This window comes from Fusarium phalaenopsidis, assembly GCF_050370095.1.
Source record: "Fusarium phalaenopsidis strain FUZ10S chromosome Unknown contig_32302, whole genome shotgun sequence".
Taxonomy (NCBI): domain Eukaryota; kingdom Fungi; phylum Ascomycota; class Sordariomycetes; order Hypocreales; family Nectriaceae; genus Fusarium; species Fusarium phalaenopsidis.
In genome coordinates, this window is record NW_028145405.1 from 2,850,374 (window position 1) to 2,876,095 (window position 25,722).

General features: G+C 53.7%; 4 protein-coding genes across 4 annotated transcripts; 2 read left to right on the forward strand and 2 right to left on the reverse strand.

Annotated features, from left to right (window-relative positions):
- Positions 1-4,778: 4,778 nt before the first annotated feature.
- On the reverse strand, positions 4,779-7,987 carry LRP88_08254 (mediator complex, subunit Med16; the record flags this gene model as incomplete). Its single annotated transcript, XM_083244762.1, has 8 exons — positions 4,779-5,692; positions 5,750-6,031; positions 6,082-6,195; positions 6,245-6,355; positions 6,411-7,061; positions 7,111-7,363; positions 7,415-7,769; positions 7,821-7,987. 8 exons carry the CDS (start codon positions 7,985-7,987, stop codon positions 4,779-4,781), a joined length of 2,847 nt encoding a protein of 948 aa, XP_083099256.1.
- Positions 7,988-14,331: 6,344 nt separating this feature from the next.
- On the forward strand, positions 14,332-15,684 carry LRP88_08255 (uncharacterized protein; the record flags this gene model as incomplete). The annotated part of the gene is made up of 1 exon (XM_083244763.1): positions 14,332-15,684. One exon carries the CDS (start codon positions 14,332-14,334, stop codon positions 15,682-15,684), a length of 1,353 nt encoding a protein of 450 aa, XP_083099257.1.
- Positions 15,685-16,917: 1,233 nt separating this feature from the next.
- On the reverse strand, positions 16,918-21,528 carry LRP88_08256 (vacuolar protein sorting/targeting protein 10; the record flags this gene model as incomplete). Its single annotated transcript, XM_083244764.1, has 2 exons — positions 16,918-17,539; positions 17,600-21,528. The coding sequence occupies 2 exons, from the start codon at positions 21,526-21,528 to the stop codon at positions 16,918-16,920; spliced, it is 4,551 nt and encodes a 1,516-aa protein (XP_083099258.1).
- Positions 21,529-23,824: 2,296 nt separating this feature from the next.
- On the forward strand, positions 23,825-25,684 carry LRP88_08257 (uncharacterized protein; the record flags this gene model as incomplete). The annotated part of the gene is made up of 2 exons (XM_083244765.1): positions 23,825-24,127; positions 24,197-25,684. The coding sequence occupies 2 exons, from the start codon at positions 23,825-23,827 to the stop codon at positions 25,682-25,684; spliced, it is 1,791 nt and encodes a 596-aa protein (XP_083099259.1).
- Between the last annotated feature and the right edge of the window lie 38 nt (positions 25,685-25,722).

The window sequence follows — 25,722 nt, forward strand, 5'->3', positions numbered from 1 at the left end:
CGCGTACCGGACAGGGGTTTGATCCAATCAAAATGGAGCTTACGAGAGGTACTTCTTTTCCCACCTAAATTCTATGGTGATATAAGTCAAAGCAGTACGATGAGTTACATAGTGCAACATTGCAAAGCTCACAGCCGTACCTTGATTTGGGCACCTTCCTTTTCCCCCTGTTCCCGTCAATCTCCCCCAACGCCTTCTCTTTTGCTTGTGACCTCACAACACCACAGCGATGGCCCTGACAGGCGTGACAGGCAGAGCGCTTGGTGCGGCCTCGATAGCTGAGCTTATGGCCCGGGTGATTGAGGTCTTCGTTGCCGGCCCTGTATCTCTTCCTTCCATGAAAATCGGGACTGAAGGTCGCGATGAGGGCATCTACAAGGCAGCCTCGCCACGCCTCTTGCGACTTGTATCTCTTCCAACTTGGGCTGCCGTGAAGTTGAAGAAGATAGCTGTTGATGAGGGCAATGTCAAATAAGAAGGTCCAGGCTAGAGCCTGCCAAGGGCCCCGACGAACGCGGTGATCATAGCCTAGCGATGCCCTCAGTTGGTCTCCTCGGTCCACATGATTCATTTCGTCGTTGTAAGTAGCAGCAATAGAAGGAATCTCGAATTGCTTCACAGCTTCCTTACCAAAAAAACGCTGTATCGGCCGTGCCCGGGCTTCCATTGTATTTGGCCTCTTCCTCTTCCGGTTGACGCGTTCATCGCCCTTGAATACAGAAGTCAGGAAGAGCACGAGGGCGTTATCCTTCCACGCGATTTGGTTGACCTGCCAAGCCAAGGGACAAATTAGTAAGGGAAATACAGCTAAATCTGTCTGAATTCCTTGCCTTGTGATCAACTGTTGGGGCCATTCGAAGCTCGCCAAACCGAAGAAGGTTACGGCCGGCAGTGTCATCGACTTTGAGCTGTACGAAGGGCTTGAAGATACCACAGTTGCGGCGGGCTGTGCCTGTGGCCCCGTGACCTAGCCGCCGAAGATGTGTGAAGAGATTCGCCGATGAGAAGAGGTTATCGATGAAGACGTGATATCTGGCTTTTGGCAGCTTATTGACTAGGGCAACGACCACGCTTTGAGTCGGATTGAGAGGCGTATATAGGTCCTTTCGTCTCTGAATGCGTAGTTGACGAGAAAACTGACTCTTCTTCCTTGGCTGCCGGCGCGGCTTCTTGGGGAGACCAACAGGTCCGTATCTCTTCTTCGGCTGGTGCCAAATCCACCGTAGGAAGAAGCCCTTCTGGGCCACAACCCAGGTCTTAAAGCCGAGGGGCGTGGGTTTATTTGGGACCTTCGTTGTCTCGTATGACCTCCCTGTGAAGCGGGTCATACACTCATCCACAGCGATATTCGTGCCCGGGCTCCATAGCTCGAGAGACGCCGCTTGTAGGTGCTCAGACCAGTCATCCACGGCCTTGAAGACCTTCGGAAGGCCTGTATCGGCGAGGTTGAACGGGTTGAAGACTCGTAGGTGCCGTTGAAGAAGCTGGAACCTGTCGAACGTCATATATCGAATAATCGAGTGGTCAGGGCCTTGATGCCCCGATGAGAAGTCTCCCAATGGGCGCGGAGCCTTGGTTCCTTGTGAATTCCTATGTAAATCAGGATAGCAAGCCATACGTATACCTCGGCGACGGAGGTGTCATGCCAGCCTCTAAGCCGGGCTGCCGGGCGTAACTGACGGTCTCGGAGCAGGCTTGCAACCCAGCTATTGGTATATTGGACCCATCTTTTAACTAAGGAATAAGGTAGGAAGAGCTGGAAGAGCTGTAGGGGCGTATGGGGCAGTGGCTTGACCTCAAAGTCGCGTGAAGGCATCTCCATTGGAAGGAAGTAAGCCCCGCAGGTTGTGGCCGGGCTGAAGACCGGCCGGCACGTGATATCGTTGGGCTGCTCGCGGCGGCTATTTTCCTCTGTGATATAGCTACTTGAATCAGAGGCGTTAAGTGCCTCGCCGGGAATTGATTGAGAAGTCATAGGTCTCTTCAAAATGATTTCTATGGTGTTTTGGCTGTAATTCCTTTCTGAGAGACCTTCCCGTACCCCGCCCGTACCCTCGTCATTACGTGAGAAAAAGTGGGTCCGGTACGCGTTGGGAGCCTTCGCGCACTCAAAGAGATAGGCAAGGAGTGGGCGTCTGCAATGTAACCTTCCAGATATCTGCCAATTCGCCGCTCTGAGTGGGCGGTTCTTCTGCTATGATGTGGCACGCGCAGCTGTAAGTGGGAGGTAGCCCAAGACCACGCTGACGGGTTTCTGCGATTGATTGATTGCTGGTTGATTGCTGGAACGGCCTAGTTCATCTGGTTGGTCCTCTGGCAATAATAAAATCAAACCCTCGATGGGATGAAAGAGACCAGAAAAAGAGACGGACAAACAACAAAGGCCAACCCGTGGTCAATGCCTGTGTGTGGCTTAACGTGGTTGGGCCACCGAAGCCATGAGGCATGAGAGGGAAGCGCAGGGCTGGTGCAGGGGGGGGGCATTCACCAAGAGGTGGACGGCATGAATCGAGATGCCTGGGATCAGCCTGGTATTTTGATCCATCTTCTAGCGGGTGTCACGGCCGTCTTTAAAGGCCATGCCATGCTGTGTCATGCTGTGCAACCGACACTTGTATCGTGATCGTTACCGTTCGGCGGCTATCAAGACGGGACGCTCTGTGCATATATGCACGTAGCCGCCCGTACTGTTGGAAAAAATAAAGCTTGTTTTACTCCAGCGTCTGCTGAAGCAAGTGATATCATCTGCATATATTTCTCATCGTGATGCCCAGGTTATCCTTGATTCCCCCAGCAACAACACACCACACGAACCCGCTTTACCGCTCGAACCAGCCTGGAAGGGTCTATCGAACCTCGCGTGTCTGCTAGTGCTTCACGTGCTTGACATGGACGCCGCGCTAATTAACGCTGGCTCGCAGAGTGCAATCCAATGTGATGCAGAGACGCCGCCGGTGACAGGACAGGCTTGTAAAGTGCAGACCCAACTTTATCTTCAGAGCCCGCGCAATACCTAACTAACGCTGGATTGTTGGCCAACACCCCGGCACTTTCTTGGAACGGCAGGCCAGATGGCGGTGAGCAGCTTGGAATCACACTAAGCGCCTTGTCATACTTCAACGGCTCTTTGCAGTTCCATTGGCGCCTGGGCTAGAGCAGGAACCGTGCCATTGATCGACGGCGCCGCGGCTTCATCGATATGTGCACGACGTCTGCGGTATCAGGAAGCGTTCGGCACTTGATGATACCGACACATAGTTTACGCTTCATTTCTCGTCGTCAAATCTGCTCGTGGCAACCAACTCTCTACTACCCTCTTGTTGGCTTCCATCTCAGGGTCTTCTCTCCCTTCAAATTCCCGTCCATCTCCGTCTTGACTGAACCTAAAACGTAGATCAGGGTCCAAGGGAACGACTCGGAAATTTGAATAAATGATGCAACCCTGAATCTACTCGGCCTACAAATTGCATCTTGATCACATCAGGCGTCTTGCCTTGGACAGCTCGAATCTGGGGGCAGTTCCACTAACCAAGACGAGGCCCATCTCCGTTTTGCCCAGCAGGGGGGGAGGGGGGTCCATGATGTGCTCATTTACGAAAATACAATGATAGGGACCTCTTTATTGCCGTGGCAAGCTGAGGCTAGTTTTCATGCGTGCCATTTGTTACCATGAACTGCCGCCTCAAGGTTAGATGACGAGGGAGCTTGTCGATCCCTTGTTCTAGCTAGCAAACCCCTTCCCTTCACAGAGGACCAGCGGCATATCTCGGAAGACGGCCAAACAGATCACCATATTAACTTCATCAGACCAAGACGCCGTCTCCAAGCTACCGCGTAGTACGCCGTCAACCTACATATCTCTCCTCTCCTCGAGGCCAACGAACCCTGATCTCCCGATCAAGAACGTTCCCACCCCACCGATCGAAATGAGTGGCGCTTGCAGCGCGCAATAACCACAAACACAGACCTCTTCCAAACCAATGTCGATCGATCCCTTTAGTATCAGGGGAGGTTACGACGGCGACGTTGATCGCAACCCTCGATGGAGGTGTTCGAGTTGCCGCCGATCGTAGACTCAGCTTGCGTAGTTTCCGGGGTTGCTCTCCGTTCTGGGAAAGACAGCCAGCCTCTCTCATAAAATCGAATCCCTTTACGGAAGCACAGCTGCTGTAGGGTATTGGCATCGTCATGGGTCAAGATGCCATTGGGCGCGTGCGTGAGATGACATGATTTGCCCATCTGCGTCCATAATCAAGTCAGCATGTAGCCCCGAGTCTGCAGCCATCATCTAATAGTTCTTCATATGCGTGTGATTACTGTGATTACTGGTATTGTATCCGGCTGCACGCCTCAACTCATTTTGCCTTTGCCCGTTGCGAATCAACTTGTCCTGTTGGTGGCCCTGAGACATGCCACCAACACCATCCGAAGTTATCAGCCGAGACCTCAAGGCAACGCGCCGTGTGAATTGTGACAGATGAAAGCTGACAGAACCAGAAACCGGGGGCACGGGAAACCTAAGACAGGCCGCATTGGGATGCCTTATTCCCACACGGCCGAGTTGAATATGGCTCTTGGTCAAGATCGACAACCAACGGCCGCTCGACAGGTACTCTGTGAACTGCCCTATACCTCGGAATCATGGACACGTAGGCACCGGGCACAAACAAGCAACTGAAACGCTGTTTAATGATATGTTATCTATACGCTATTATACCCAACAGCCCACTGTAACAAGAATCCAATAGGGACGCCTATTATACCCAGAAAAGGCTCCATCACGAAATCGGCTTCCCCTTTGGCAACAGAGTCCAGTGGCCACTACATGAGCACTTGCGCTGTTGACCCAGAACAAATGTGAACCCAGGACGGCTGCCAAACACATCCTCCATCACTGCCGCACAGCGCGTGCATCGTCTCCATTGACGGTTGGGAGAAGGTTTTATCTCCATCCGCTTAAACACGTCAACGTAGAACATACCCCGTGCCTTCTTCTCCGCTAGGCTGTGCTCATCGTCCTGAACCTCAAGGAGGTCGTAGTTTGCAAAGAACAGCCGCGACGGGTCCGTGGAACTTCGGAATGCTGGTAGGTCCGTTGTGAAGAACTTCTTCATGATCTGAAGAAATGCCGGCGGAGGCGACGCAGCCAGGAGCATAGAGAGCTCGAACTGGATTCGCGCTGTCTTGACTGCCACATCAATCTGCTTCCCCTGCGGCGCGTTATGCTGGGCCTTGACAAGGTTTGGGAGGAAGACTTGGTAGGCTTGCCTGATCTCCTTGCTGAGCTCAGTCAGGAGAGCCTCAAACTCTGCCACCTTGACGAGCCCCGACGACGTCATTTGCTGCATTTTTTGATAGGCCTGTTGCAGCTGAGGGGCTGTCCTGCCAGTCGATGAACCATCTGCCACGGCCGACTGTCGACGATAAAAGTCAATGGCTCGTGTGCTCAAGGCCTCCAAGTGGCCCAATCTGCGGCAAACTGCCGACAAGAAGCCTCGGCTAGATGAGCTTAAAAGGAAATGAAGCGAGATATTGCCCTTTTCATGCAAGTATGGAGCGATCTCGTTAAAACGCTCTCGGGTCAATAGCTCCAAGAACTTGTTGTCGTTCATGAGTTCGAAGAGACAGTCAATCAACCAAGCGACAAGATCCAAGGCCCATTTGCCACAGCCAGCTAGTGTTTCTACGACCTCTGCGTCAAGTGTGAGCGGTTACCCTCAGTGCCAGTTCGCGTGACCAGACTACTTACCAGGTTCATCCAGGGGACTCAGCTTTTCCCTGACAGTCAGGGGAGTATTGCTCGCAATCGTAACAAGAACCACGGCGTTCCGCACGTTTAATGCCAGCATGGAAAACCGGCCCTGGAAAGATCGAGAATTGAACTCGCCGCGGAATCCCAATGCGTTCATGATGCTAAAGCAATACTGTAGCGAACCATTCCGCACAAGGGCATCGTGGTGGGTATCCTCTGAGTAGTCCACTTGGATTTTGAGAATCCTGATCAGTTCCGTAATCCAGTCTTGGACAAATCCTGTTCTTTATAAGTGGATATTCATGCTTCCCATGGCACAAGTAACTTACTCTTTTTTGTGGTGTATGGCCGGACAATGGCAAGCATGTCATCATAGTTGTTTTGGTAGAACATCGACGGTGCAGCTGTCACGGTCAAGGCGGCAATGCTCCCGGAGTATTGCGCTGGATTCATCAGTGACACGTCCATAGGCTTGGGTAGGAGTGGACATACGGTCTTGCATAGAGTTCCCAATATCGCCCAGAGGAAAATGCAGCTTGTTCCACCTCACCTTTCCATCATCGCCCATCTGAATCATGGAGCAGTAGGTAGGCGAAAAGGCCACTTGCTGGCCTAAAGAATTGTTAACGCAAGTCATTATGCTGGCGAAGAGACTTACAAGGTCCTTCATCGGCAAAGGTCCATCCTAACTGTCGAAGATTGATAACCTTGGTTGTGTCTTGGTTTGTATAGAGCTCCTCAAATGTGAGTCTGTCGCGAAACTCGACCGTGCCATCCGCAAAAGCCAGGACCAGCACCTTGCCAAAGTGAAGTGTGTGGAATGCGATTACAACCTTATTGATAATGACGGGAGCAATCTTGCGAAGTTGTGTGATGTTGGGAAGCTCTGAAGAAAGGCTGTTTCGTCGACCCCCGAGCTGCTCAAAGGCCTGATGTAGGTGTTGTCGTGACTCGACGGCTTCCCAGCGATCGATGAAACTCTGTGCCATTTGATAGGGCCCCTCACTAGAGGTGCGCGATCTGACAACGACGACCATTGGCGGTGTGGTGTTCATACCAGTGCTATCCATCAGTGAGGGGAGAACCTCCAGATGAGAGAGCTCGGCCATGGAAGCATCGTTGTTCGAATCACCAGAGCCGCCCTGCAACCAATTTGTGGTAGCTAGGTGTTTCTCAACCAAGGATGGATTGAGGTTCCCAGCTGGCCGGCCAGCGCTCTTGTCGGGCTGAGGTGTTTGGCCCCAGTGTATCTCGATCCTGACCAGCCTTAATTGCTTTGAACTTGTAGCCAAGGCGAGAAGTAGGTGCTCTATTAGTGGTCAGTACTTGTATATTGGGTTGATGGGGTATATACGCACTCTTTTCAGAGGCAAAGGCAGCATGAGTGATGACATCATCAGATGAGCTGACGCTCTCAAGTTCTATAGTAGTTTCCTCGATCCTATTGTTGTTTTGCGACCATATCATTCTGAGAATACCGTTTGTGGTGAGGGTGAATAGAGCGCTCTTTGCCGGGTTGGGGTGTGAGGGACCACCAGCTTGAACAAAAGAGCTTTCATAAGTATAGCCGTTGCCATGTTTCGTTGCTGGTCCGTACATGACATTGTAGGACTTTCATACTCTGTTAGAAAGAAATCCAAGGGCTTCCCGACCTGCACATACCTGTTGGTTGGACGGGGTGATGCTGAGCCAGTAAGCTCCAACGACAGCGTGCACATCGTCAACGGGATCAGTGTCCCATTTCCTCTGAAGAAAAGGATGGTTGAGCGAGATGGAAAAGCTGACAATACTGACACGCCCGACTGCATCGATGATGGCCAGGTCAGGGCTGCTCGTGTTTGCCCATACCAAGTGGACTAGAGGGACAGCGGGTGAGCCCTTGACAAGGGGACATGTGGTTGGTTCACTGAGGTCCCACGAGCCATTGTCTGTACTGCGGCGCAGATAGCGAAGCTCGAGATTCTGGCCGTCTGGCGTGATGGAAGCGATGGTGCCGGTTCTCGACCAAGACACAGTCCTGTTGTGAGGTTAGTTGAAGCGTCCACCGACATGTTTGCAATTTTCATACTGGCAACACCCTCGACTTCTCAGATCGTCCATCCTCTGCTGAAGCTGCTTGCTTGGAGCCCTTACGGGAAGCGAAAGGCCCACGGCATCGCCAAACAGGTCGTCGACATCGTTGAGGTCCACTGGCATGGCATTATCCAGCATGAGAGGCATCTTTTCCGCAGTCATTGGAAGAGCGACGGGGTATCAAAAGGAAAGGTCAAAAAAAGAAGTAAGAATACATGAGTAGCAAAAGTTTAACCCTGATTCACCAATCCACCATGACCGGGCGATGAACAGTGATGCTTGAGTTGGAGCTGGATAAAGTTAGAGAGATGGATGGCTGGACTGAGAAAGGCTGAGGCTGAGGCCGTGGGTGTTGGCTGACACGCTGTCTCATTGGCTTGTGCTTTTGCCTTCAGTGGATGCCACGCCGGAAAAACGACGGCAAGACATCAAAGTTCACGACGAGACGCGTTGACTTTAGCGCGTCTGCATCTCTCAACTTAGAGAAATTGAGGGCTTCATGTGTCATTGAGACTTCTTTGTTCATCTGGATGAGATGTTGGCCACCTCATGCAGACGCAATTTCATATTGTCTTTGTCTTGGAAGGGAGATTGAAAAGATGACGTGTCTTCTGGCACTATTGGCCACGGGAAGCTGCCTCGACCACGTCTTTCAAGTTGAAGCTTGTTGAGTCATCGTCCACGATGTTTGCGTTGGCTCATGCTCTCATTATCTTGAAGCATCATGAATGCAAGAACTGCCTGCAATCATGAGAGGCAGCTGGCCGAGGTCCTGAGCAACTGCAAGCTAGCTTGTGCTCACGTGGGCAGTTCGGTTCGTCTACACGTCCGTGTTAGCTCGTGCCATCCCACAAAGACGATTCACTTCGAACCACTGTCAAATTGCCATCGCCTACGCCGCCTAGAGAAAATCGCACCATTCCTCCCAAGACGCTTAGCCATCTCGGCAGTTGGTCTTCGCTCACTGCGACGTTTGACACGCCGGGCTCACCCTGCCTGGCGATGTGGTTCCCTGACATTGGTGTTGTTAGGCGGAGCCACCGATGGCTATCGCGCCACGCCCGGACGAGTCGAGCACAGGAATGGGGCGACTCCTTTCATCACGGGCCCTTGGGTGCAAGTGCACATATGCACGGCAGACGGTAAGTGGCGCCCAGAAGCGAAGCCTGGCCCTGAAGAGTGCGTCGTCTGTGCTTCTCATGTTGTGCTCCACACGCTCCCATGGGCGCAGTTTCAGGTACATACGATATTATGGCTTATCGACGATGTCAACATCCCCATACCCTCTACACCGTACTGTGTGTTTACAGAGACTCATCTCCATGATTACGTGTATCTTGAAACTTGCAAGGGAACATGTTCACATACGAACCCGGCATCACCGGGCCCAAGCCCGTCTCGGGTTGATCGGGAGGGTCTGCTGCTGGGATAGGTATTTTGAGGCTGCTTCCCCGTGGTTAACGGTGAGCTGCCCTGCTAGTCCTGCCCACTCACTGTTGTTGGCGAACCCCGGAGGCGGCTCTGAATGGAGTCGATATGCTGGTGCAGCAGTGACCCACTGGAACCAGATATACGACGACCTCAATCAGGGCTCGTGGGTCGTGTTGTAACCCAGAATGTTCTCCAAGGCAATGGAATGGCCCTTTAGAGTTGAGAGTTAAGCTGTTGGGTTACATGGACGTCTCTCTTCCCCAGATGGATCGCCAGACTGAAAACAATGTTTTGGGGTTATCCGATGGACATCATGACGCTCGTTCAAGCGCAACGCAATAGCTGTCGTCAGCAAAATAGGCCAAGAGACCAAGAGGGATGAACCCCCGGATAGTCCCTCCTGGTTACTATCACGGCTCACGGCACTCTCGAGAGACCGGGATGAGGCCTAGCCTGAAGGATTTCCAACAACTTGACATCTGCTCCTTTCGCCTGACGTAACTTTTTGACTGGATTGAAAACTCGGTAAACGAATTGCTAAAAGCTTGGCTGTCCCGTAACTGATCTGTACCTCGTACTGGAGTCCTCTGTATCCGTTGCACTACGGCCCATCGGGTTGAAGCCGTAGGTTCGTCGACGGAGTTGTGTAACCACCACGATAATGCGAACTACGACGGTTGGCGTAACTGCCCACGTCCTCGGCTCCGTCATCATTATCGGCCGCGGCGAGGCGGTAAATGCCGCAGGCATCGTTCCCAACAAGCCCCGGGATCCCTGGATTGCTTTTGCCTCTCAACGTAGAAGATGATCCAACGGCCAGGGGATCGAAAACAGACGATGTGCCTGAACTAAGCCCAAAGTCAATATCTTCAAGGAGGAACCCAAAAAGTTGGGGCACCAATGTGGCACAGCCAGTTGCACAGGGGTTTGCTGGCCGCCTGTTGCCAACGTCAACTGCTCGGTCTCGGTCGCCCTGCCGCGAGATGCTCTCGCAAGAACCGGGCGACAGACGTCAGAGCTTAGCTCGACTATTCGGGAGAGATGCCCAAAGAGACTCAACGGGACAAGGCCGTTGGCCACATCAGGAACCGATGGCTCAGGAGTGGTTCCTTCGGATGCCTGTCACAGGGGCCGCTTAAAGATAGCATTGAACGGTTGGGCGAGCCCTGGCTAGCCGGGCGCCGGCCCCGGTTCCCTGTGGCCTCTCAGCGTTGCATGGAAATCTGGCAGTTGATCTCACAAGTCTTGTCGTGCCCTCCTGGATGTGCTGAGGAAGATGGTTGGACGCGAGGCGGCTGCATGAGGCCGAACAGAGTTGAGCTTGGCATCCAAACGAGGACGAAGGAATGCAGGGTTAGGTGATTGGACAGACCCAAGTAGCTGGTAGAAGCCCCTGAGTTATCGAGGAAAAGAAATTTCGAGGTAAAAGTGACAGACGGCTCAATTAGGTCTGACGTTGGCTACCCTTGGCTCGTCGGGCGAGAGCCCCAGCCGTGCAGAATCGAGGTTGGTGGAATCGAGACAGCGTGGATCCACCGATGTTTGCTCCCGTCTCTGGGGGGCGCCTGAGGTCTGAGCCTCATGAGAACGAGTGAGCAAGTTGACGCGGGCAGTGAGCGAGCGGTGGACCACATCGCTCCGGCTTCCACCTCATCCACCGGTGCAGCGGGCCCGGGGCAGAGACGGCCTTGCAGAGACGGCCTCAAAATGGTCAATGCCAGGTGCATTGGTGCCCCCCAGACAAAGGGGCTAACAGAGATGGATCACGGCTTGTAACCCCCCAGATTTAGTCAAGCTTGCAGTACTCGGCAGAGCTCTAACGTTAGCTAAAGCCCAGCTCTCCGGTCGCGGCGTTGAGATGGCGCCCCCCCCTCTCGTCGAGGTGCCATTATTCAGCCGAACGCAACGCTCTGCTGCCGTGAAGGCGCCCGGGATTTTGGGATGCCGGCTGTGGTGCTAGACTCGAGGCTAACTCGAGGCTAAAACGGATTGGCCTGGTGGGTTGCAAGGACGGACGGTGAAGGGCAAGCAAGGCCAAGCATTGGGGGGAGGGGAGGCCACGAACTGGGGGCCATTTCTGCCAGGGACCAGGGGCCGAGGATTGGCGGCGATGGGCACCGACATAACTTGATGCAGCGTCGTGCTTCAACAAGAATGAGACCTTGTCCATGTACATACTCTGTAGATCCATGTCTTGTTCGCCCGTTAGCTGGCCTCTGCACGCGGACTTTGTTCGTTTCGTAGACCGTTCACTTTGGCCTTTTCGACGGGATGACGGGGACGAGGACGGGGAAGGCCAGCGGTCGGACTGTGTCCGTACCTATGAATCTGGAGTTAGTTATGCCGCCCGAAGCTCATGACCCCATACGACACTTGCGCTGCCGCCGGTGAAGTTGGTTACCTAGATAGATCGTGGGTGGCCGGCCTTTTTTTCCCATGTGCTTTTATTTTTTTTCTTCTTTCGTCATATGTAGAGGGGTCCAATCTCCATTGCAACGCCAAAATCCTCGAGCTACTTCTTCCTTTTCGCAATCTTTGACCTCTTTGTGAGAGAGGCCTTTTTTAAGTTCTAGCAGCAGAAGCCGACGACCGGGCAGTTGGTTCACGTCATCAGACTAACCTCAAAGGAGAGATCCCGTACCTGCCGATTTGCGAATTCACGGTTTCCCGACGACGACTGCCACTGCCTGCGAAGGAAGCATTATGAACGATACCGGGGGCTTTAGGCAAGCGTGAACAGGAGTAGCGACTTCCTCCCTCGCATCCACGTGAAGCCCTCATCAAACCTACTTCTTCCAATAGTCGTCGACTGAGCCCGGGCAGCTCGACTCTCTCTCTCTTGTTGTCTCCCCCTCGATCTTCACTCACACCAACGGCAAACGGAAAAGGCAAGGGCGAGAGGCGCGCCCGCGGGGGCCAGGTTGACAGCAGTGGACCTTGCATCACGGTTCATTTCCAAATCCCTTCATGATCAGCGCTCGCCATCCAATTCAATCACCGCTCCCTGTCGCAGAAATCTAAAACCCTGCTCCTTTAGCTGCCGCCTGCCCCAATCGACTCTTTACTGGGCTTCGTCATGGGCCAGGGCGATGGAGAGGATGCGACGCCGGTCTTGATTCCTCAGTGGACTAGAGGCGGATGGCCAACGCAAGGTGCAGCCGCAGACGGCAATATCGATAACAATCGTCTTACTGTCAGCGATATTAGCGACGCTCCCGAGTCGCCTTTCGATGTTGATAATAATAGAACCTTCCTCGACACTGAGACCCTCTGCTCTCGCTCTGGCAGTTCGTCCCATCATCTACACCCAAGGCCTCTGCATCATTACCAGCGCCGACCAGTTCACGCCGACAGCCGTATACATGCACAGCACGCACATGCGTATGCACCTGCATTCGCAAACCGCCATTCTCGAGACCGATCCGAGCCGCAACTGCAAACAGGGCGACGCCACCCTCCTGCCGAGCTCGACCTCAGCGATACTCTGACTACTGACGAGGACCGAGATTTCGGTGACAAGAGCTTCTTGATATCTCGCCCAACGAGCGTCGCGACCATGGCCATGACAACAAGTACGATGGATGTATCGCCAATATCATCGGGTCTGAACCATCCATGGCGGGTCGAGCTACGTCTCCCTACTGAAGCTCTCCCCGATGACGGCCAGTGTCCCAACATTCAGCAATATCACGACTTGCTCAGTGAAATCGACTCCGAATTCCTCTTTCCCGATAATGTTCTTGCCGCAGTCGACAACCGCCCATCTTCGTCCCGTAGTCACCTGCTCCACTGGCGGCGTAATCGAAGCTCCGGGTCTGATTCTTCCAACCCTCGCGTTTCTTCTGATTGCCAGCCTCCAATGGATGATAGCCGGCCGTCAACGATTATTACGAGGGAGGAATTCGAAGCACTGCCACCCACGATCCAGAGAAAAGTAAGTTTGCTTCTTTCATTATTTTCACTTGCTAGGTTATCGTTTCTGTTCGGACTACATTCATTCCGTCATCCTCTCATCCACCGAATGGGCCGGGAAAGACATGCAGACGGGATGCTCATTCTTGACGCCAGCCTCGATGGGCTATCTCATTCATACCCCTTTCCCTCACATCTTCCCATTAACCCAGAAAGCAAAGCCGAGAACCACCGAAACCATGGTCTTGGGTGACCTTCTTGACAGGGCTGCTTGGACAAGTGTCTTGCGATATCTGGGTCAGACAACACGGCATAGGGCTGCCATGATTCGATGAGCCCTGGCTGTATCCGCATCCACGGGTGCTGCTCTGCAGCTGCCGGGGGGTTAGTTGCCGCCTGGGCAGCAGACGAGCAAACCAGTAGGACCGTTAAGCACTCGGCGGAAGACCAAGACCACTCCCAAAAGCCACCGCCCACTGGCACCCATGTCTCGGCCATGCCTCCTCTGGCCTGGCTCATGGCGCCCGTTGTGGTGGCTCCACGTAGTCTGTGGGCTGGGCGCTTGGCCATTGGTCGAACCAGGCTCAATATTCTCCCATGTCTTCCCCCAATGTCCCCTAGCATCCAGAGCTGAGCGACAAAGTGAGCTCTCTCCTTTGCCCAGCAATCACATCCCCAGCCCAAGGCGCTGTGACAACGCCCTAGGCCTGCAGTTCCTGGACGATCCATGCCACTCGGAGCAGAAGGAAGCTCGTGCACAACCAACAGCCGGACCTCATCCGCCCCAAGGCAGTGGTGTTCGGGGCCCCACGAGCACTCACATCAACGACTCTCTGCCCTGCTTGTGCCGCTTCGTTCCTGGATTGAGACATGTCCATTCCCTTTCGAGTTTTGCCCCTCTCTCTCGCCTTAAGAACCAGGGATCCCCCTCGATCACCTGCAGTCTACTATCTACTGTTCACTTCATTTGTCCTGATGGAATTTCTGGGTTGGCCGTCTGTTGCTTTGATCGTTCTGTCTTGTGCCAATTCTGGGTGCTAAATCTTGACCTTGTGCAGTACTTTTCAACAATTGAACGATCACAATTCACCCATTACCCCGGTTTGGAGTCTCGTTCATACCTCGGGAGTGTCGGACACGACCATCTATCACCCGGTTCTTCACTGCCCAAGTCTTCGAACTGGGGCGAGCTGGAGAGGCCAGTTACTTCTGATAGTTCGACCCTCTACTCGAACCGCCGACCTCGGATTACATCAACGGATCAGCGGTTCTACGCGAACCTGCCCGAGAAGATAAAACGCCGCCACCTGACGGAGGAGGAACTCTTGATCGCCCACGACCGACCAAAATCAACCCCCGAAGCCGCGGAAGAACCATTGGACCAAGGCAAGAAGCGTCCGTCACAAGAAATGAGAATGCAGTCTCCCCAGACCAGCCCAGGGCTGTCTGAGGGCCAATCGTCCTTCTCCAGCGTACAGCGCCGAAAGAGTGACAGAGAACCTTGCCGTTCGGACAGCAACAGGCCGGATTCTTTCTACGATAGCTTCCGGTGGCTCGAGGATGAGGAAGGCCTGGATCTGCGTCTGTACCTGGACGACTACCACATCAATTTGCGTGAGGAGGTGCCGGTTCCAAACAAAAGCCGCAGACCATCGTTTCGACGACATCTGTCGATCAACAAATTGCCATTCGGCAGACCCTCAGTTTCTTACACCAGACCTCTGCCCAGGGAAGGGGTTGTGTCACCAACCTCTATCTCTCCTTCAGCCTCTCAGAACTCTGCCATTGGCTCATCGGGGCACATTCGACGCAAGTCTCGCGCCCTATCCTTGGTGTCCCCCAACAAGCAGATGTCACCACGCTCATCCCCTCCTATCGATCCTGCCGCAACTCATTATCAAGACCCCGAGGCCCGCCAGAAGCTGCGAGCGTATCTTGCCTCACCCCAAAAGTTTGATGAGGCAATCGAGTTTGGGTTTCCATCCAAGGATGGCTCGCCCCGGGAGCCCACATTTACCAGACCCGTCGGGTCCAAGAAAGAGAATGCGAAGGAGCCAGAAAAGTTCCGCAGTTTCTTGGAAGACGACCGGTCATCAAAATACAGCGATGATGCATCAGTAGCCGAGCCCGACTCACCGAAAACACCTCAGCTGTTTGACAAGCCGGCGCCGGTGCGACCAGCCCGGACAAGCACTGAGCAGCCTCCATGCGCTGCCAGGAGCGACAAGAGTGTCCTGGACCAGGCTTGTTGTCGAGAGATGACTCTTCGCATGACGCTGACGCGACCGGATCTTCGGCAAAGTGAGGATCAAATCTACGGTTGGAAGCAGCCCGGAAGCAGCCGAGGGGGCTCTTCTCGGGATGACTCCTCAACCAACACTGTCATCTATGCTCGCGATGGTAACCCGAAAGAGAGCATCGAGAAACAACTCGCAGCCCTGGACGAGTGGGGCGAGGACGCTGATCACGACAATGGTGTTGTGAAGAGGTTCTGGAACCGGGTCAAGCGGACATGATTGCCCTTGACGACCTCTTATTCAACGCCCTCTCAATTACCAGAGAGAGCACTTGAGAACTATCTGATGCCCTCGTGGCGCTTCTACGGAAGTTTGTTCTTTGCGGCATGAGGCTTTCATGTCGATGGGTTTTCAAAGCGAATCGTTACGATATGATCTCCTTTTCGTCTGTTAACAAATACCCCAAATTGTTTTTTAATCACCATAGACTCCCATTCTGCTTTACTAGTCACGGCCTCGTCGACTTACGGGGCGGTACCATCCATCGTTTAGCACATCAACTACAATCACTTAAAAGGACAGGGAGGAGTTGGGGGAGTTTTCTTGTTGCCTGCTGTTTTGGAAGGGTTCACGTCGTCAACAAAGGCTCCTGGTTGCACTGGCATCAGAATTAGGGAGGGCCAAGAGAATACGACTCGGAGTTGCAGGCTGTGGGCCCTTGGGAAGCAAGGCGTTGTATCAAAAGCGAAATCCATATCGAAATGACAATGAAAAAAGGATGAAGAAGACAGGTGTGTGACTTTAGGCACATGTGCTGACATGGATGTTTGACACGTTGTTTGTCCTTGTGTGACCGCATATAACTTTGAACAACTTACTTTTTGATGCAACCTCTGACCTTGGAGTAACTCTTGGACTCTGTGTGAGCTGCACCACCTCCCACAAGGAGAGAGGGAAGAGGGGTTCACAAGAGGCCAAACAAGGAGTAGCACAGAGAAAGAGGCGCATGTGCGAAATATCCTGTGTCGAGCCAAACTCCGTGGCGTAGCAGTTGGCGCCGGGCGGACATGTGCGTCGGAAGGGTTCCGTGGCTTGCAGCACCGGCGCCGTGCCGTCGGAGCCTGCGTCCGCCTCCAGCCCGAGATGGCACCCTCCATCTCGACGATGCCAAGGAGAGGAGGTCCTCTCGTTTCGGCTGTATCAGGTTGCCAAGATGCATGCTGTGATATCCGATACTGGGTTGTGTGTTCAGCCTGTAAGGAGTTGAAGACATCAACGCGGAACCAGTCTTTTAGAACCATGCTTCATATTCCAAAGAGTACAGATAAACTGCTAATTATACCATCCTGACCGTCCATTCTATATCCCCAACGAAAAGAGTATCCATCCGCTCATCCTCAACATATAAACCCATGCCACTGTACTTTTCGGCGGCAGTCCCTCCAGTCAATACACCATATTCTCATGTTACAGTCCAGTCCCTGGAATTCCTGTCGTAGCTCGTACAACCCATCAAACCTCTTCGTCGCTCTCCTCGCCCAGCAGCTCTCCCTCGTCATCGTCCACCATCGAGTAGTCGCTTCGGGCGAAGCTATCGCGAGTCGTGTACCGTCTCGACCAGTTGCCGCCTCGGCTTCGGTTCGAGACCCGCTCGTACACGCCTGTAGCAGATCGCCACAGTGAGGTGATGACGAGCGGCATCGCAGCAGCCACTGCTGCCACGGCAGATATGGCGATGACGGGATACTTGACCCAGGGCTGATCGCTGTCAAACGTCGAGCTGTTGTCTCCCAGTCGGATCTGGCCGAATTTGCCATTCCAGTTGCGCCAGACATACCAGCCGATGGCGGCAGCCAAGCCGATCGGGATCACGACGGCGAAGAAGATGACCCAGCCCGATGTTCGGCGCTTGCGCTTAAACTCCTCCTCGTATCCCTCACAGGCGTGCTCCTCTGATGTCTTGTCTAGCTCTACACCGTTCTTACAAGTCGTCAGCGGCAGGCGACGATAGCCCGTCGGCTCAAACCAGGTCGTCTCGTTAGGGTTCTGCTTGCACCATTCCTCGCCGGATAGGGGCTGGAAGCCTGGAACCAGGGAGCATTGCCCATGGTTGTCCAGCTCGTAATTGTATGCACTGCCTCATGTTAGCTTTGCTCGACTTGACTCGACTTCAGTCGTCAGGGGCTTGGCTTACCATTCGAAATCTCGTCGGGTGCATTCGCAATTCTCGTATCCGTGCAACAGCGAAAGCGTCGCCTTGTTGAAGCACTTGCGATCCTTCTTCTTTCGCAAATACTTGGCCACGTGCCCAAAGAAGCAGTCGTTCTTTTGAAGCGGGTGCTTGGGAGACCACAGTTCGTAGTCAGAGGCAGACGTATCGTCGCTGTACTCGCAGGCCCTGTCCGTCAAGCCCGTGAAGTCGATGTTGACGGCGAACAGCTGCTTGTTGTCTGATCGGCACCACACCAAGAAGTTTCGGGCCGCTCCAGTCTTGACCGAGGTCAGATCCAGGATGGTCACCTCCTTGTCCGTGAATTGATACTCGTTCCATGTTTCGCCCTCGTCAAGTGAGTACGAGACAGACTTGGTCTTGGCGCCGTTTCCATGGGTGGCTCGCTCTGCGAGGACAATGATTGAGCCCTGGTCGCCATATTGCCAGGTCCAGGCGCCCTTCTTGACGTTCTTCCAGTTGATTCCGCCATCTGCAGACATGAAGGTGTCGGCATCCTTCATCTCCCCAAGAGTCGAACCAACGTTTCCGACGCCAAAGATCAAGCCAATCGCTTTGCTCGCCGAGAATGTCCTGCGCTTGTTGTCCCGCTCCGTGTAGTGATGCAGATGCAGAGCACACTTGCTGTCACCTGCGGAGCTGCACTTGTACGCCTTGCCATCTACGTCCTTCGAAGGGGGTGGCAGGAAGTCCCATTCCGCACCGTCATTGTGCGAAATCTTGGTCTGGATCTCCTTTTTGCCATCCTTTTTGTCGGGGTTGGCGACGACGTTGATGAGGGTAACACCCTCAAGCCCGGCAACCTTTTCAAAGTCCACATACCCAGCCTCGTCCGAGTTCACGTTGGAGGCACTCAACACGTACGTCGTACCGTTGGAGTTGCTCTTGATGATCGAGCCACGGCGTCGACCATCTGAGAGGTCGGTGGCAACAAACAGGTTGACGGCATGGTTAGAGCTATCGAGAACCGTGTACAGGCTTGAATGGGAGTCGTGAAAGTTGTACGGGAATTGGGCCGCTTCAAAGTGTTGTCCGTCGAGACTTGCAATTGCCTGTAGTCCAGCCTTTTCTTTGCCGGCCTCGGTAACCTCGTCAGTAGCGAGAATGAACTCGTTCATGGTGGCGAAGCTTGCCACCGTGCCATGGTGGACGAGCTTGTCATCGACAAGGAAATCATTGATCGTGACGATGGTCTTCGGGGACTCGAGGTTCTCTTCTTGGTGGACGAGACAGACAATCTGTGTGAGAGGGCGGTACTTGTATGCAGAGTTACCTGTGAACTCGCACTTGGTCGCATATCGCAGCAGCGTCTTCCAATGATCGCCACGATCGGTGGAAATTGACGCGGCAGGGAAACAGCTCTTGCTTCCGGATACGTCGTCGCAGTGCTTGCCAACCCAGATAAGCCAGTCCTTCTTGTCCGGGTGGAAGCTCAGATTGAAGTCATCCGAAGCCACGGGTGTCTTGAAGCTGTGGAAGGTCTGACCACGGTCAATCGTGTAGAGGATCTTGTCTGTTTTGGTTGAGAAGAACATGACATCCTTGAAGTAGTCGTGATGGAAGATGGTCATGATGTCTTCTTGATCGAGGATGCGTTTCCACGACTTCCCGTGGTCCGAGGTGAGCCACACCTTGTTTTCCACCTGTACACTGTTGCCTGTCCTTTCTCCGATGGGTCTAGCAATAATGGTTTCGTCTGTGCCCGAGCTTGAGTCTCCACGGATGAGATAGTACTTCTGCATATCCAAAGCTTCGGAGTCGAAGTCGTTCTTCTTATGCGAAATCTCGCCGTTTGCTGGAACGCTGGGAGACGAACCATCGCCTCCAGAGTTGCCGCCACCGCCTTCGGAACACTTTCGCTCCACCTCATCGTCCTTCTGAGCACCTTTTGTTCGCTTGCACTGGTTTCCAGGAATCATTCGCCAGCCGGACGATCCCTTGAATTTATCGTCCTTGTCCTTGCATGCGCCCTGTGGCATAGGAATGGACCCAACCCTCTTGCAGACAGTCCTGTCCTCAGGGTCTCTCTGGAAGTTGTAATCGCATTCGAAATCGGCATCGGTACAGTCGCAGGGCTCATTGATGGGCTCTGGATCCTTGAAGTTGCTCTTGATAAAGCAGTCTGCTTTCTTGGTGCGGCGCTTGTACGTCTGCTTACGGCCCATGATGCAGGTCGCTTGGCCCTTGTCATCCACTCGGGCATTCCAAGACTCCATGTCCTTGTCGCCGCACGTTGGCTTCTCGAGGCTCTCGAAATCCAGAGCAACCATGTGATACTTCTTATCATGCTCGCCGATGAGGAGGAACTTCAGGCTGGTTGAGTCTTGAGTGGTCGTGAGGAGCGCAGGCCTGATCTTCAGGTCTTTCGGCAGTGGGACAGATTCCCATGTGTCACCATAGTTGAGCGAGTACGAGACTTTGTCAACATCCTCTTTGGCAGAGTCGCGGACAGCAACAAGGATCGTGCCTGAATCACCAAACTCGTACTTGTGAGGGCCCTCAAGCGCCTGCTTCCAAGTTACTCCAGCGTCATCAGACACGTAGAGGTTGGAGTCGTCGAATTTGCCAAGAGACTTGCCCGTGTTTCCATTACCCATGACCAAGCCAGGAGCCGGGCTCGAAAATATGCGCCCGATGTTGTTGATCTGGGTCATGGAGTGGAGGTGAATCCGTTGATCGCCAGCCTTGACCGGCTCAAACGTTCGACCGTCATCAAAGGTGATTTGGGTGACAACAACCTTCTCGGCGCCGCTTTCATCGACATCCTTGCCATTCTCGACCGTGTTGACAAGGAAGATGCCTTGGATGCCGCTAATCTTCTCGAAATCGACATGACCCTTGATGTTGCGGTTGGTATACGGGATGTTCTCGGTAAAGTAGGTGCCATTGGAGTTGCTTGTGAAGATGACGCCCATGGGCCTGGACGGGTGAGATGTCATGACATCGATCTGGATGCTATAGTTTGTGCTCTCGAGCACAGTATAAGCCTCTTGGTTGATCTGGTGGGAATGGTCATGACTATCGTCGCTGGGGAACATGGCCCGGTGCCACTGGTTGGCGTTGCTCGTGACGTAGAGAGCCATTTCGTCGCTGTTGGCGGATGACGAAGCCACAAGGATGAAGCTCTTGACAGCGGCTAGACTAACGACTCCTGTTACGTCTCGGTTGCTGTCCAAAGTAGGTTCGAATTCCTGGTATTTGCCATTGTTCTCCTTCTTGAAGAACGTGTCCGAAACGCACAGCTTCTGACTTGTCTTGAAGATGCTCAGAGGATCCGTGACAATACATAGGATTCTTGTCTTGTCCAGATCCTCATCTCCAGTTGTAAACTCGGTGTTGGACTTGGCCCACCAGCAGCCCGAGGTACTGGGGCGCAAGGGCTGGATCGTCTTGAAACCATCGAGCGTGTAAGTAGTCTCCTCGTCGCAAAAGATGCCATCGCAGTTCATGCCGTTGAAGATGATGCGCTTCGGATCGCCAGCGTGGAAGATGAGTGTGTCGGGCTGGAAGGCGCTCGGCATGGAACCGCTGTCGAACTCGGTCCAGCTCTTGCCTCGATCTTCTGTCTTGTAATGCTTCCTGTCCTTGGTAAGGACGAAAGCGGTCGAGGACTCGAAAGGGTGGAGATAGAGGAACGCTGAACCCCCATCGGGAAGGTCTGACACTTTATTCCAAGTAAAACCAGCATCTTCGGATCTGTAAATGTTTCGCTCCTCGATATCTTGAAAGACGATGACGTCGCTATCTTCGAAATAGTTCAAGTTGAGCGGGGGATGCTCGAGCATCACAGAATCGATCTTGGGCTTGTCCTGCTTGGCTGACACTGCTGTCCAGAGCAGAGAAAGCCAGAAGACGCGCCATGAGAGTGCGGCCCAGGCTACGGACCTCATCATTGCGACGGAGCTCGGGTTGAGGGTATCATGAAGGAACGAACGGAGCCGGCGGGGCTAAAGAGAGTTTATCTCGCGATGCCGCGATGATTTCGGGCGGCAGAAAAGTCGTGGATGCTGTAGTGTCGATTTCAAAGTCGCAATGTTGTGATGGAAGTGAGCGTAGGACACTTTGCTCCTTGGAGGGACGAGGCAGGCACGTCAGCAGTGAGGCGGCAGCTCGTGTTTCGCCGAGTGTGGCGCAGAGCCTTGCGCCACAATTGCTGGTCCACGCGATTAGGCACCCGCGCCTCATGTGGCTGGTGATAAGGACAGGACATTTGTGAGTTGTGAGCTGCGAGATAAGAGGTCCATGAATAATAGATGTTCTTCGTTCGTCAATCAACTCAACGATACGTATTTGAAGTTACATGTTGGGTCACCTGGCCTCTGCGGCCAAGCTTAGATCACGGATGCATCTAGACTAGGACCGTAGTCAGATCGGTGAATCCTAGCTGCTTACGAGGTATCCATCTAGCAAAGTAGCTTGAGTAGAGATACCACACAAACCATGATTGACGAGCCAAAACTTATCCGCATAGAAGTGAAGATACTACCGCTGGATGCGAAGTAGGTGATTGCTAAATCACCGCTGGCTGTACCACGTGCCTATGGAAACAGAGCCTGCTGATGCTCTAGAAGGTTACACGCCAAGTAAACATTCGGATGCATGACAACGTTATATTCCGATAGGGTTGAACCCGATCAGGGTCTTTGCCTGCTCATATTGAGATAGTTTCGCCAATTCCACTTTCCAAAGCCATCAGCACCGAAATGGACGTCATACTAGATCTCACTGTCATATTGAGAAACGCCAGCCTGTTTCTACCCACGCTGAGGGCCAGATATGTCTGAAGCTCAGCGGAAGAGGTGGGCTGACCAAGATAGGAAAGGCGTAGCAAGACATGAAACGCAGCGGGGCTCTGCTGTGACGCGCCCCTGGTTCGGCGTTGGGCTGGCTCCGTCGTCTTACATGGTGCAGCTCAGTGCAGGACCAGGAGCTTGACGCAAGCTAACGCGTCGGCGGGGACGGTTAAGCTGGAGAACGCGTCCAAGCTTTTGCCCCTTTTTAGATATAGCATCGTATTTAATCATTGTTTGTTGACATGGTAGAGTTGGTGGAAGGGCAGCATAATCGACACAAGATGAGGCATCGAATATGACATCAATGTGGCACATTGTTGCCGAGGACCCGAAGATCAATCAGCCGAAGATCTAATCTTTCATGAGGAGGGGCATTCTCAATGCCTGTCATAAGCGTAAAGCTCACTCGTTGAGTTAAGGGGAGGGATGCTTCCTGGAGCTAGGCGTTAGCGCAATGCGACACCACCCAGGCAAACAAACCAAACAAATAGAGGAAAGCATGGCACGTCAGCAAGTGTGCATTGAATAGCCAGGTATTTCTTCATCACATGTGGTGGTGTTTGCTGACAGTGATATCCAACATGTTCTGGCAATGTGGTGATGGTACCCAGGTACCTGGCTCAGAAGTACCTCGTAGCAATTATCTTGGCGTTGCCAAACAGGTACCGTTGTCTTGTTTCAAGTCTGGGCGCAACCCGTCAGGATTGAGTTTACTTCATGATAGGTGCCAGTTGAACCATCTTTAGAGCTCTGAAACTAGAATCACGAGGATATACGGAGGCTCCGTAGTAAGGCTGTCTCAGGCAAAGGGCATCGAAGCTGAGGAGCAGATACGGCCTCGTAACGAAGGTTCTGCAACACTTCCAGCAAGGGCGGCCAACCCTTTCATTTCCTCAAGAGGGATTGGATGCGCCTAAACACTCTGCTTCTCTCGACTGCGCCACTAGGAGCCCCCAAAATGCAGGAGGAGAGGAGGAGAAGGGAGACTATCCGCCCCCTTGCTGGTCCTTGACCCTTGAGGCCCATCCATCCGCAGTGCGTGCAGCGCATGCTTTGCTTTGCTTGGAGCGCATTGATGCTGGTGGCCAGGATCAAAGGGTACCAGTAGGCAGGTACCTCCGGACCCCTGACTCGCCCCAGCTGCCGCTTTCCCACTTCTCCCCAATCCCACTTCACGACTCCACGTGCTTGTTTTGAATTCATCTTTTCTTCCCTTCTCTTCTCTTTCCCAAACACAAAGATCTTTAATCTCCATCTTCATCATCGCCTGCTGCATCTTGATATCGGCCGCTTCGAGTCGCGGCCTCACTTTACCCCCGCTTATCCTCCGAATACAGCTGCTACACCGCGGTAGTGAACGTCCATTCTCCACGAGTCGCATATCCCCGTCATCGTCATGGCGGCCACTTACAAGCAGTTCCTTGCTGCGCCCAGCTCGTCGCTGCTGGCCGACACAGCTGCGCTGTACTATGTGACCACCACAACCACTTTTTCTGGCCCGACCCAGATCATTAAGCACCTCAATGGCCTTCAGAAGGTTGTCGCCAAGAAGAAGGAGGAAGTCTTTAACGTTGTCGACGGCGGAAACGTTGCCGTCTTCGAGATCGACACCGGCCTGGGCTTCCAGACTGGCGGCGGCCCTTATCTTCCAGGCCTCGATGACAACTTTCTGTCTGCCCGAGACGTCTATCTCCCCATTGTACGTCATTCGCCTGGGCGCATTCGCTCTTGCGCAGGCCGAGGCGCATACTGACAATGCTGGCTCTAGACTCACTTTGTGTCATTTGACGAGGCGGGCAAGATTTCGCAGATCCGACTCCAATGGGACCAGGGTTCACTTCTGAAGCAAGTCGAGGTTATCGGCAAGTCTGGTCGCAACTGGCCCATTAGGGACAGCCGGGAGCAGATCACCTACATCCGATCAGCCATCAAGTCTGCCGGCACCGCGCCTCCCGCTCCTCTCAGCCACAACGAATCCATTGTCCGAACTCGAGGCAACTCCAGCAATGCCTTCCGAGACCCCCATGCTTCCCTGCAGCTGTTTGGCTCTCGCGAGGAGATTGAAACTGAACCCGCTGCTGTTGTGTCACCCTACGCTGGCACCCGGCCCCGACAGCGATCCTTCACCGAGATTCTGGGCCATGAGCCTGATTCACCGAGTTCTGGACGCCAGCAAATATCGCCCTCCAAGGCTGGCCAGGGTAAGAACTTCCAGCCTATGCGCCTCTTCGATGGTTATGAGCATACCGACGTGCCAGATCAGCCCCTTCAGCAGAACAAACGCTATATTCGCCCCAACCCCAACAAGTATTCTCACTTTGACTTTGCCGATGGCAGCGACCCGCAGGATGCTCCTCAGAAAGGCGTTTCCATTGACGAGAAGCCCAAGTCTAAGCACGATAGTCAATGGTCCTTTGAGGATTTCGTCACCCCCCAGAAGGTGAAACCCTCGCGGGGTATGCGAACTCAGGATGTTCGCCACTGGGGCGCGGATGAGAACACGGCGGACGAGGCCGCTGCGCAGCCTGCCAAGCCTCGACGCGATGCCGAAGCACACTTCGAGCTCCTTGACGACGGTGAGAGAGTGCCCCAACCACAGCGCCCTGGTGCCAAGCCAAGAGGATATGCCCACAACGAGGGCCTTGGGCTCTATAAGAACCAATTGTTTGACACGGAAGAAACAGGATCCAACGAGCGTCCCCTAGGTAATATCACCAACGTCAACCGCGGAAAGGACTTTGACCACCACTTTGACATCGCCGACCAATCTCCAGCCCACCAGAAGGAAAATAAGCCTGTTCAGGAGCCTACAAACGACTCTCGAATTCACATTGCAGGCGACGGCATGGGAGGTCGAAAGGGCACGAACCGGGACTGGCTCTATGGTGAGACTGAGGAAGTCGCCCAGTCTATCCCTGCTCGACAGGCCAATGTCGCTGCCGCTGGCGTTCCACTCGGCAAGAGCAGCAAGATCGCCACTGCCGGTGACGGCATGGGCGGTAGAAAGGGAACTGAGCGCGATTGGCTTTACAACGAGACCCAGGAGGAGTCGTCCAAGTCTGTGCCTGGGCGGAAGCAAGGAGCCAGCGGCGTCCCCAGTGAGACCCAGGATAGCAAAATCGCTATTGCTGGTGACGGCATGGGCGGCAGGAAGGGAACAAACCGTGATTGGTTGTACGGCGACCTGAGCGAGCAGTCCCTCCCTATTCGAAAGCAACCTACAACATCGGCCAAGAAGGACTTCTGGGACTTTTAAGTGCCAGGGAGTGTTTGATTAGGGAGCACATCTGGGGC